This window comes from Callionymus lyra, chromosome 1, assembly GCF_982586985.1.
Source record: "Callionymus lyra chromosome 1, fCalLyr1.hap1.1, whole genome shotgun sequence".
Taxonomy (NCBI): Eukaryota; Metazoa; Chordata; class Actinopteri; order Syngnathiformes; family Callionymidae; genus Callionymus; species Callionymus lyra.
In genome coordinates, this window is record NC_141818.1 from 36,395,938 (window position 1) to 36,407,383 (window position 11,446).

An 11,446-nucleotide genomic window follows, 5' to 3' on the forward strand; every position below is an offset into this window, starting at 1 on the left:
AGAAAAGTACCAGTAGCAAAATGATATATGTAAAAAACAATTTTTCTTCCCCAGATTGGGATTCTTTCAGCGGTAATATTAGCAGCAGTACTAGTATTAGTAGTAATATGAGTAGTACTTTTTTGGCTAGGCGAATTCGCCAGTGTTTGTAATAGCTGGACTGGATCATTGAATCGGGATCGGTGCAACTCTTTCGACAGTAACTATTGTTAATTTGTTTAATTTACCTTCTGTCGAGTTAAGAATGACGGTGTGATTCTCATCAACTGAGTGAAAGTGAAATTATTTTCTTTCCACCCATGTTTGAGGAGTCGAATTCTCGATCCGCTCCAGGATTTACAACCACCTCTTACAACTGTCAACGGCTGTTGCTACGGAACGAAAGGCGGACAAAACCGGCGGTTTGTTTTGGTTAGCTTACTCCAGGCGACGTCTCTTATTGAGATTCAAATTACGAACTGGCCAATCGTTCTCGGACCTTTTCATCCGTTCTTTAAGTACTGTTATAATTTGAGTTCGGTTGTCCAATATAAAAGTATTTAGCGTGGGGGAAATAGATGGAACATCGGTGGCAAAGATCATAGGACGTTAGCATCGATTTTAACTTCCAGAAGTTGATGTCTCCACATGGAGGACTACGAGAAGTTTGTTACATGTCGCCTGGACCACCTGAGGAAGAGTATAGACAACACCGAACCATCGCCGGCAACATCTCTCATCCGCTTCCATGGAAAGCCCATCCTACCACCGCTGGTAAGAATGCTAACATGTAGCTAACGTGTCTCATCGTCCACTGTGCCCTTTATTATTGTTAAGTAAAACACTCACTACTTCCAAGTTACGTTTGTAAAGTTCCAAAATATAAATGTATTCATACCCACTGACATTGTCGTTATTGTTCTACCTTTAAAGGTAGTAGTTACTTTACTTTCAGAGCTATTCATGGTCAGGTTCCTCCTTCCATCAGTGATCTGATCCAGCCTTACACCCCAGCTCGGGCTCTGAGGTCTGTGGATCAGAATCTACTGATGGTTCCTCGCACACGGCTCAGGACCAGAGGAGAGAAATCCTTCCAGGCTGTTGCTCCTAAGCTTTGGAACGATCTTCCTCTCCATTTGTGTTTGATGATCTACTGACTCCTTCAAGAAACATCTTAAGACATTTTTATTTGTTCAGGCTTTTCCTTGATTTTCTGGAACTCCTGTTGTGTTATAGATATCCAGTTTTGACAAGTAGAAACCATCATAAATGGTTAGCATGTACAAAACTATATACAAAACAACTATATATTGTTCAACTGGTGCTTTTGTCTTGACAGGTCTCACAGGAGCAGCGTGAGGAGATGAAACTACACAGAGAAGCTGCACTAAAGACTGGTGTCCACACAAAACTGAAAGAAAAACAAGTAAAAGCGTTCGTGCTCAATGTTCTTGACTCCGTACAGGTGAGTAATAGCTGTACAGCTGGCAACAATTCTCCATATGAGTAACACATCCTACTGACCTGTTAATAAACTATTTCGCATTGCAATCTAGTAGCCAAAAAATATGTTAGACATCATCTGTGTATAGTGCCATCTGTACCAACAATGCTTACTCCTCCCTTCTCATTAAATGTGTTGGTGTCTCTACAGCTAAGACATCCACCAACCTTGGACAACTTTCTTCAGGAACTGAACTTGAACAAAAGCACGTCATCGCAAGACACCTTGGGTGAAAGCTTTGATAAGAATCTGCCTTCCTCGCCTCAGATAAATCGGACCGACTGTGCCTCTCAATCTCCGAACGCATCCAGTGCCTTATTTGCCTCAAGTGTGAGTTCTCAAAACAAAGATGAAGGCCTTAGAAACCACCATGATGCCCCTCTAGACTCGCATTCAAGTTTCCTCAGTGATGCAACACACCCGTCTACAGTTGATGACGCACAAACCGAAATTGAAAATTATCTCTCAGAAGTATGCGACTTTAAGAAGCAGCCCTTTGGATGTGGATCTTCTGAACATGAGGAGTCTTTGGGCAACAACTCTTGTGATACAATTTTCAAAACACCTGATATCATTAACTTCCCCCCCATTGATGGAGAGAAACTGGAGAGGAGTGGCCAAGAATTTACCTTATGTGGCGACTTCATTTCAGTCAAAGATATCTGCTCTTGCACATTAAAAAACAGCCAATATTCAGGAGAAATTGCCAAGAATTCTTCACAGGACACACGACCCGACCAGCCGCATTCCTGCGTCGATACCAGAATCACAGAGTATTCAGAAGCGGAAGACGAGCAAGACAAAATAAATTGTCAATCATCTGAAAAACCTCAGCGCTTACAGACTCTCCTTCAGAAATCCCAGGAGTACAGACAGCAGCAAAGGTTACTCAGGAACCAGTCCAAAAAGACCTATGAGAAGTCCGCTCAACAGCCAAAAGAGCGGGAAAAGAACCACTCTGATAAGGAGAATGAAGAGATCCGCCATAAGAAAGCGGGCGAATGGCGGAATAATTTTAAAGAGAAGAGAAACACACATCACTTCTCTACAGCAATGATGAAATATTCTAGCAAGAAATCCCCCTATATTAGGGAGCCAAGTGTATGTAAGAAGGAATATGTTGGTTCTGACCAGAAGGGCTCCAAAAAAAGCATAAACGATGCATCAAACGTGCACAAAGAGACCCTCAAGTATAATACACTGAACACTTCAGTGAAAGGCAGATCTGAGACCAAACAAGTCTCTGTCTTCTCCCACCAGCAAACCAAAACCCCCCCGACCCAGGGATCAGTGAAGACCGGACAGAGCGACCCTTCAACTAAATACTTTCCAAAGTTACGTAAGCACCCTCAGGTTTTAGCTCCCACTTTCTCCAAGTGCTTTGACAAGCATAATATAGAAAAGCAATCGGACGCCTTGAGTGAGAAAATAAGCTTCGACCAGGTCGTTCATGAAGGTAGTCGTCTGGGACTTGACATCTGGCCCGTTTCACCCGTTGGAGTCGACGGAGATGAGACCAACCGTTTGCCTCAAAGTTCACCACACGCAAATCAAATAGATTTAGAGGTGTCCGGGTCAAAAGAAGTAGAGTCTGATGTCGGGAACACTGAGAGTGGTTGCGGTGAAGAAAGCAACTGTGGAAGCCGAGACTACAGGGATGGGACGAGAGGACAACCCAAGGTTCAAGGAGACTTTCGTATTCTCGAGCAATCCGTACAAGAGCACGGGTTTGACGACAAGACTGCCGATGAGTCATTGGACCTATTGGAGCTAAAGCTGGTGAAGAACCTCGCCCAGGAGAGAAAAAACAAACTGTCAACTCAAAGTTTCCAAAACCGCAACAAACGCATACAGTCTGTTGCACAGTGGAAGCGAGTACCTGATGTTTTCAGGGGTCGTTCACCAGAATTCACGGCCGGTGACGACGTTGAAGCGCCTTCGGGAGAGAGTTCCTTCGACATGGCGTGTGAGCTTCAAGACATCCATGGTCATGATTTCTCCTCGTCCATCCTTAACGGACCATCTGAACCTTCGCCCGTTGATACCCTGATCTCTGACCCGGGTTCCATCGCTCGGTACAGTGAGGAGAAGCAGACGACACCTGGTGTCGATGGTGAGGCGGACAGTGGCATGTTGAAGGTGAAACGGAGGCTCGTCATGCATGAGACGGAGGACGGAGATGCCGGCGCTGAGGCTTTCAGACCCGTTACTAACGGAGGTAAGAGTCACTGTCGATGTATACAAATGTCTGTAAACACTCTGTATTTTACAACCAATATCTGCACAATTCTCACATGTGCCACAGCTGGATCACTGTGGCTGTTTAAAATATATAATCGCATGTTACAAATTGCAGTGATCCACCAAAACACATTTTGTTGGGGTTTATCTTGTATTAAAATATACGATTTCAAGGAATTTTCTGGAAATGTTGATAATGAGACGAGGAAAAGGATAAACCATCCTGTAGAAAATATTGATATGCTCGTATAAGACCATTTTTAAAATTGATTTTCTTTCCTCTTTTTATAAAGAAAAAAACTAATTAATTTATTTACATTTAAAATAATGAAATCCTGGTGATGACTGAGGACGAGAGGATACAACTGACTCAAGTAGCTTTTAATGCTGATGTTTGGACATATTTTGGTTTCAAAATGTATGAAAGTAGTTACGACTTCGTCATGTGGTCTGTAAATTCTGCTACACCAGAGTCAAGTACTCGACAATATTGCAAATATATCCTACAGTATCACAGTATATTGTATCTTTGCCTCAGTATTGTGATATGTATCGTCATTCCAGTTTCTTTCCAATACACACCCTTAATTTAATATAAATTATAATTATATAAATGTATTATTTATTGATGTCGGACCTCTCAACAAATGAGCAGTTTGGCAGAGGTCTACACCCTCTGAGTGCTTTTCTCATTCACACGCGGAGCTCATTAACAACATGTTTCCTGTTCCTGCTGCTTCCTTAGAAGATGAGAAGGACCCGATACATCAACTGAAACAGATCCACGCTGAACAGATCCGAGCCCTGCAGGATGCGCACAGGAGACAGCAGAAAGACTTACTCAGGGTATGACAAGATTGATTTGTTTCTGGGATGTATTTGATGTTTATCTTTCCTACAAGTTCCAGTCACTTGTGGGGGCTAGTTTAGCCGTTTCCTCAACTCGTACCCCTGATGACACCACTGATTTAGTTTATGTACAGTAGAACTTATCTCCTGTTTACTACAAACAGATCCGTTAAATCCATTTCAATATTCTTTTCAATGATTGTTATCATTCAAATATGGAAGTGTATCAATGCCATCAGAAGATTGAATTTTGTGAACTGAGCTACTTGATCCAACTTTCAGCCAATCAGGCGCAGATGATCATATTAATCTTTTAATATTGTCTCGTGGCAATATTATACCAATATTTTATACTTAATTTAAAAGTAAATTATTTTAAGAATTATTGGAATTCTCAATTATTTAAAAAAATTCTAATTCAACCTTTAAATAAAAAAAAAAATGGAATAAAGCCAACATCTTTTAACAACTATGTCGCGGCTGAACAAATGTATATTTACCAAAGTGTCTGTAGTTGGAAAAATAAGTGTGGTATAGTCTTTAAATTCTTTAATTTATCTTAATTATATTTGGAATTGCATATATTTTAGTTTTAAGTCTCTGAATAATCTCCTTATTTTACACAAAAACTTGAAATGTCACCGTATGAACATTAATCTACTTTTGATTTTGAACCAACCATCCTGTGGGCCTCATAAAACGATTTGGCGGGCCACGTTTGGCCCCCCGGGGCCTTTACATTCTCAAAGTAAACTTGACGGAAACAAGCGTGTTGACGTGTCAGGAGTCACTTTTGAGGAAATCTGGTCTTCTTTCAGAAATAAAGTACCTTCCAGACACTAATAATCAATGGAACAGAAATCACGACCCTGTAACAAATACTTGACAGACCAGGCCAGACAACGCCAAAAAATGAACTGTATTTTGCAGACGACCTTTAGAAGTTCTTTAGGCAGAAGATGCAGAAACATTAATGTTTCATTACCTCCCTAAAAGACACGCTGGCATGGTTTCTCCATCAGAGTGTACGCGTGCACTCCAAGGGCGCCTGCTGTTCTCTGGCATCCAGGCCTCGTGTCTCTATTTGTTCTTGGTCGGCGTCCTTGCCCTATTAATCACAGCCTCCGTTAAATTTGTGTATCCCTTCCCTCTGTACAATTACTGTAAGCCGCTGAATAAAAGCATTCTTCTTCTCAAGTCCCCCGCTGTCCCTTCATCAATTGTGACGAGATGAGAGAGATGGCCGGACCGTGGCGCTGCAAAAGAGTGGAGCGAAGGGAATTGACACAGAAACAGAAAAAGGATAATTTGTTTAATTCATGAGCGTCTGTGGTTAAGTGCCAGATAGTCCCGCCAAGTGCCACCGCTAATGGCCCCCTTCAACCCCTCCCTCTTTTCTATTTTCTTATTCCTTTTGTTTTGTCTCATCCTTTCCTCTACTGTTTTTTTTTTATCTCCTGTGTCCATCCTGTCACTTTCTCTTTACCCTCAATTAATTTCTTCCTTCCGCCTCATTTGCCTTCCTTTCCATTGGATGTTTTCCGACCTTGTCCAATCCCAAATGTGCGCTGGCATTCCCCGGCAACACACAGACATCTTGGCTCTTTTTTTTTTTCTCTCTCTCTAACCTTACGTCTGTCACCTTCCTAGGCTTTGACGATGCGTTGCGGTCTCCCCCAGAGCGCATCCGTTCCACGCTCACGTCTTGAGGACAAGGTGACCTTTGCCGCCCCACCCTCGGGTGCTATTATCTTATTTGTTCAGTCGTACTACGAGTGATGAAAATAATTGTTTTTAATCATTTCAAATTAATTTGTTTTAAACCCTTAAGAGACATAAATACTAACTGCTTAAGGCTTTATTTTTTTTGTTAACTAAATGAACTATCTTTAGTCTTCTTCATTTGATTAAATAAACAGTTTGGATTCAACAAGTGAGCGTCGAAGCATTCGGTGCTTATTCTTCCGCGGATATATATCTACGAGCCGCACGAACACTCGATTTGCTAAACAGATGTCAAACCATAAGACCTTGGGAGTCCACGCAGGAAATTAATTGGTTGTCATTGATGGAATTAGCATTCTCCTCTGTCGTGCCCTCCAGTTCTCATCATTCACCTGCTCATCGCTCTTTCTACCCTCTTTTTTTTTTTCTCTCTCTCTCCAGCCGCCCAGGTCTCTCCCGGAGCTGCACCGCCCCCTGCTGGTGGCAGCTGTGAAAGGGTTCCTGACTCGAAGGCTCCTCAGAACGGAGAGGGTGACACAGCTGGTGCGAACCATCCGGGTGAGCAAAGACAGATGCTGCGGCTCTCCGTGTAAACAAATAAAAATGATTAGCATGCAGGGATGTCAGCGGCTCGGATTAGAAGTCGCACACATCTGTCTGAACGCTGCAATCCGAAAGTGATTCCTTTTTAAGTTGCAACACATATTTTATACATATGTAATGTAGCTCCGCCTCAGAGGTCAAAAACGGTCGGTTTGCGTTCTGCTTATCCCCGCATTACATGAGCTAAATACGCAAAGAAGTGACCATCTTACAGTGTCTTAACAAGAAGGAGCCGTCTAGCCTGTAGTTAATACAAAACTCTGCAGCGAGAATTTTGACCCGCTCAAGTAGAAGAACTCACATTTCTCCGATCCTTAAAACTCTTCGTTGGCTTCCAGTTTCTTTCAGGATCAACTTTAAAATGATGGTTCTAACTTTCAGATCTATTCATGGTCAGACCTTTCATAAGTGATCTGATCCAGACTTACACCCCAGCTCGGGCTCTGAGGTCTGTGGATCAGAATCTACTGATGGTTCCTGGCTTCCGGGCCAGAGGAGAGAAATCCTTCCAGGCTGTTGCTCCTAAGCTTTGGAACGATCTTCCTCTCTCTTTGTGTTTGATGATCTACTGACTCCTTCAAGAAACTGAAGACATTTTTATTTGTTCAGGCTTTTCCTTGATTTTCTGGAACTCCTGTGTTGTTCTCAGTATTATCTTGACCTTAATAGTATATATTTTATTGAGTATTGTTTTGGTTGTTTAAGCGCTTTGTGACCCTGGTCTGGAACAGCGCTTTATAAATACAAATGACTTACTTACTTACCATTTAATTTATAGCTGGCTTAATTTAGCAACAATAATTTGAAATTGCAAACTCAACATTGAACATTAGAGTACAACCCTCTCAGTTAGGTTAGATTAGGTAGAACTTTATTGATCAGTTAATTTATTTTAGTTTATTGTACAGTTAAGGTGACCTGAACAGCTCCCATAATGCTTTGCCGCCCAGTCAACTAATCACAGCTGCCAGCCAATTTTGACGCAGTGACATAGAATTTAAATACAGTATTGTAGCAATCAATCAGTCGTCACTAAATAGAGCAGAAGGGCATCATGGGGGTTCACTGTTTTGTTGGCACCACAAGTAAGGTGAGGGACCACTTTATTAGCTAAATAACTGGTGTTTTGTTATTCCAGTGGGATTCTGGAATGTTGTTAAGGTGTCATTTAGTCTTTAACTTGTACGGCTACTAACTTATATAAACGAACCACTAAAATACATTAACTTTTATGTGACACTAATAACAAAATAAGTCATTTACTCAAAATGTTTTTAGCCATTAAATTGTCAGTAGTTTGATTTGGGTCAGGAAGTCTAATTCTGAGCCAAAACAATTGTTATCGTATTTTGAAGTTGTTTTTAAAGTTGTTGGGACAGCGCTGTACAATTAAATTCAGTTTAGTTAGTTTAGAGTCTTTAAACTGCTGGCAGCACTCTTTACGAAAAAATTAATTAAAATAATGCGTTGTAAAATTAAAAACATAATAAAAAATAAAATAGATGGATCATATTTAAAAAATAACATGTATGTTCAATATAGATATTCTTAAAAGTCGACTAGTTCACAGTGCAGTGATATGTGATTTAAAAAAATATATTTATACTATATTGCTTGCTGTTTAAATTATTTAATAAACCCCCCCCCCCACTCCTTTACAGAGTTATGCTTCTCCGCTTCTGCCTCACGATACTCAGACAAGTATGTTTGTTAAATTGCAGGATATGCAGAACTTTCTCGTTGCCTCCCAGCTGCAGAGTTCCAGCCGAGGAGGGGTTTACACCAAGCAGGACTGTTTGTTGTTGGCCAGGGTCGCTCAGCAGGTATAAACACAAACACGTTGACCTCATCAGTGTCAAACTTACTCACACAAGCAGATAAAACTACTGATCAGTCCAGGTATTACACAAATTATATTTAGTTTGAGTTTCATTTCCATATTCTTGATCTTCATCTAGCATAATTATTTCAGCCTTTTTTCTCCTATCACATTAAATGACTCCTCGGGCCAAATTTGACCTCAAGATATCGAGTTGGACACATGTTCTCTACATCTTCGCCAGTCGATCGTTCTGTTCATTCACAGATCTTTCTCAGTCACGCGTAACGATACAACCAACAACTGCTGTGTTGTTTACTCCTCCAGCTACAAGCCGCACGCTTCGATGTTTACGACGTCTTCTTCAGTCTGTCGGCGGAGGATCGGATGCAGCTGATCCGCTCGGACCGAGAGCTGGAGAGAGAGAAGCAGTTGCGACGCCAGGTTGGTTTGCAATCTGGTTCAGTTTGAGGAGTGCTTAAGGATTGACGTGTCATAACGATACAGACTGCGAAGAGTGATACATCAAAGTCCCGACGCCTTTATTGCGTCTTTGTGCTGCCTGTCAGAATAATTTAGTGCGTCTGTGCTCAGGGTTTTTTATTTCCGCAGCCTTATAGTCGTGATGAACACAAGGACACTGATGAGTTGTGTGTGTTTTTGCTCAGGGTGTCGACAGGCGAGCGCCCGGAGGAAGGAAGTTTCTGTCAGCTGCCACACGAAAATCACTGGAGAGGAAGAGAGAAGTGAGTTTGTGAGACGAGCACTGATGCTCTGGTTCTGACGACGCTAGTAACCAGATCAGATGCAACACACGATTTCCATGACTCGTTTACGTCTGATAAAATGTTCGGTGTGAAATACAAACGTTCAACATGTATTTCAAAATCTGTTATAAAAGTGACTCCGAGGATTGCATCGGAACTCTCCTGGAAAACTCCCTTAATGAAAACTTAAATTAGAGACAAAATGATACTCAGCGTATGAACTACGAGTATTCTACAATTGACACTATTTAGCCCTAAAATAATACTGACAGAATGAACTGGGAGTCTGTTACAATTTACACTATACCGCTCCAAAATTATACTGACAGAATTAAACGAGAATCCGTTACAATTGACACTATTAAGGCCCAAAGTGATACTGACAGATTGACGGAATAAACTGGGAGTATTTTACAATTGCCATTACAGTATTTAGCCCCAAAATGATACTGACAGAATGAACTGGGAGTCTGTTACAATTGACACTATTTAGCTCCAAAATAATACTGACAGAACTAACTGAGATTCTGTTACAGTTGCCACTATTTGGGGCCCAAAATAATACTAAACAAATTAAACGAGAATCCTTTACAATTGACACTTTTTAGCTACAAAATAATAATGAACGAATTAACTGAGAGTCTGTTAAAATTGACACTATATAGGCCCATAATAAAAACTGAAAGAATTAAACAAGAATCTGATGCAATTGACACTATTTAGCCCAAAAATGATACTGAGAGAATTAACTGAGAGTCTGTTAAAATTGACACTATTTAGCCTAAGAATGATTCTGACAGAATTAACTGAGAGTCTGTTACAATTGACAATATTTAGCCCAAAAATGATTCTGACAGAATTAACTGAGAGTCTGTTACAATTGACACTATTTTGGCCCAAAATGATACTGACGGGAGAATTAACCGAGGATCTGTTAAAATTGACACAATTTAGCCCCAAAGTAATACTGAATCTTTTCAGCCTCAGCACTTTTTCAAAAGTGCTGAACTTTCCTCTCCTGAACTAATAATAATAGAAAAGATGGAGGATGATCTGTGAGTTCAGTGATGACATAAGTGTATGCAGAGCAGAACCTTTTTTTTTTTCATGAACCTCTGTGTTCTTGCTCAAGGGTCCAGGAGATGGCGGCAAAGTGTAACCAGGGAAATCCGTCCAGCGGCCACAAGAAAGGACTCAGCTGAAACTCAAATGACGGCCGCTCACAGTAAACCCTCCGAGAGACTCCCAGAAACACCGACTCGCTCTCTAATTGGTCCCTGCGAGGGTTCCTAATAAAGCCGGCGGCGAGGTCATGAATATTGGATAAGTCACGACGAGACACTTTCACAAACCTTTTTCTACTTAAAGTTTCTACCTTTTTTGCTGACCTACGACTCACCTTTTATTAGTTTTTTTTGTTTGTCTGTCTTGCATAACAAGCACAAAATATTGAAGTACTTTACTTTATTTCAATTACACTCAAGTCCCATAGTCACTCGCACTGCAATCATAAAAGTATCATTTATTCTACAGATCAAAGGTAGCACAGCGAACAATAATCCCTTTGTTGTTTCTTACTTTTCTTACTTTTTTATTGTCAAGAAGCGTCACTGAAAGATGTCGCCTCAACAAGAAGACTTTCATATTTTATTCAAGACACAAATAAAAGCACAATGTGGATATTTCGACGTTGTCGAGGTGTTGACAGTTTGATGTGCAGATCAACATCTTGAATATACTCGTGTTCAGTCAGAAGGTCTTTCTGTCTCTTCTGTTGTTTTGACAACTACTGTTTTATTGTTTGTCGTGACTTTTTTGTACATTTGTGTGTATTTAATGATGCTTTTCAATAAATATTTATGACTAAAGGAAATCTTCGTACTCTTGTAAATCTCACACTACTATTCTCAGTTGTGAAAAGGTCCTGTGTTGGAGAAGAGACTCCCCAGGTGGAGGGGT

At 40.8% G+C, this 11,446-nt stretch overlaps 1 protein-coding gene across 2 annotated transcripts; it reads left to right on the forward strand.

Moving 5' to 3' along the window:
• The first annotated feature begins 9 nt into the window (after nucleotides 1–9).
• Nucleotides 10–11,360, forward strand: cp110 (centriolar coiled-coil protein 110). Of its 2 annotated transcripts, XM_087805432.1 has the most exons (10): nucleotides 11–753; nucleotides 1,319–1,444; nucleotides 1,634–3,701; nucleotides 4,470–4,570; nucleotides 6,224–6,289; nucleotides 6,740–6,856; nucleotides 8,623–8,724; nucleotides 9,048–9,164; nucleotides 9,389–9,466; nucleotides 10,620–11,360. In XM_087805432.1, exons 1-10 carry the CDS (start codon nucleotides 628–630, stop codon nucleotides 10,644–10,646), a joined length of 2,928 nt encoding a protein of 975 aa, XP_087661558.1. In that variant the 5' UTR covers nucleotides 11–627; the 3' UTR covers nucleotides 10,647–11,360. The 2 variants fall into 2 exon arrangements, with proteins under 2 accessions (XP_087661568.1, XP_087661558.1); XM_087805442.1 differs by lacking the exon at nucleotides 6,224–6,289 and having other exon boundaries at nucleotides 10–753.
• Nucleotides 11,361–11,446: the final 86 nt, after the last annotated feature.

Excerpts from the sequence above, each read along its gene's own strand:
- cp110 (XM_087805432.1), top strand. The coding sequence starts at position 628 with ATGGAGGACTACGAGAAGTTTGTTACATGTCGCCTGGACCACCTGAGG. Across the intron at positions 6,290-6,739 it reads GCTCACGTCTTGAGGACAAG|CCGCCCAGGTCTCTCCCGGA; the intron begins GTGACCTTTGCC and ends CTCTCTCTCCAG. Across the intron at positions 9,467-10,619 it reads CACTGGAGAGGAAGAGAGAA|GGTCCAGGAGATGGCGGCAA; the intron begins GTGAGTTTGTGA and ends TTCTTGCTCAAG.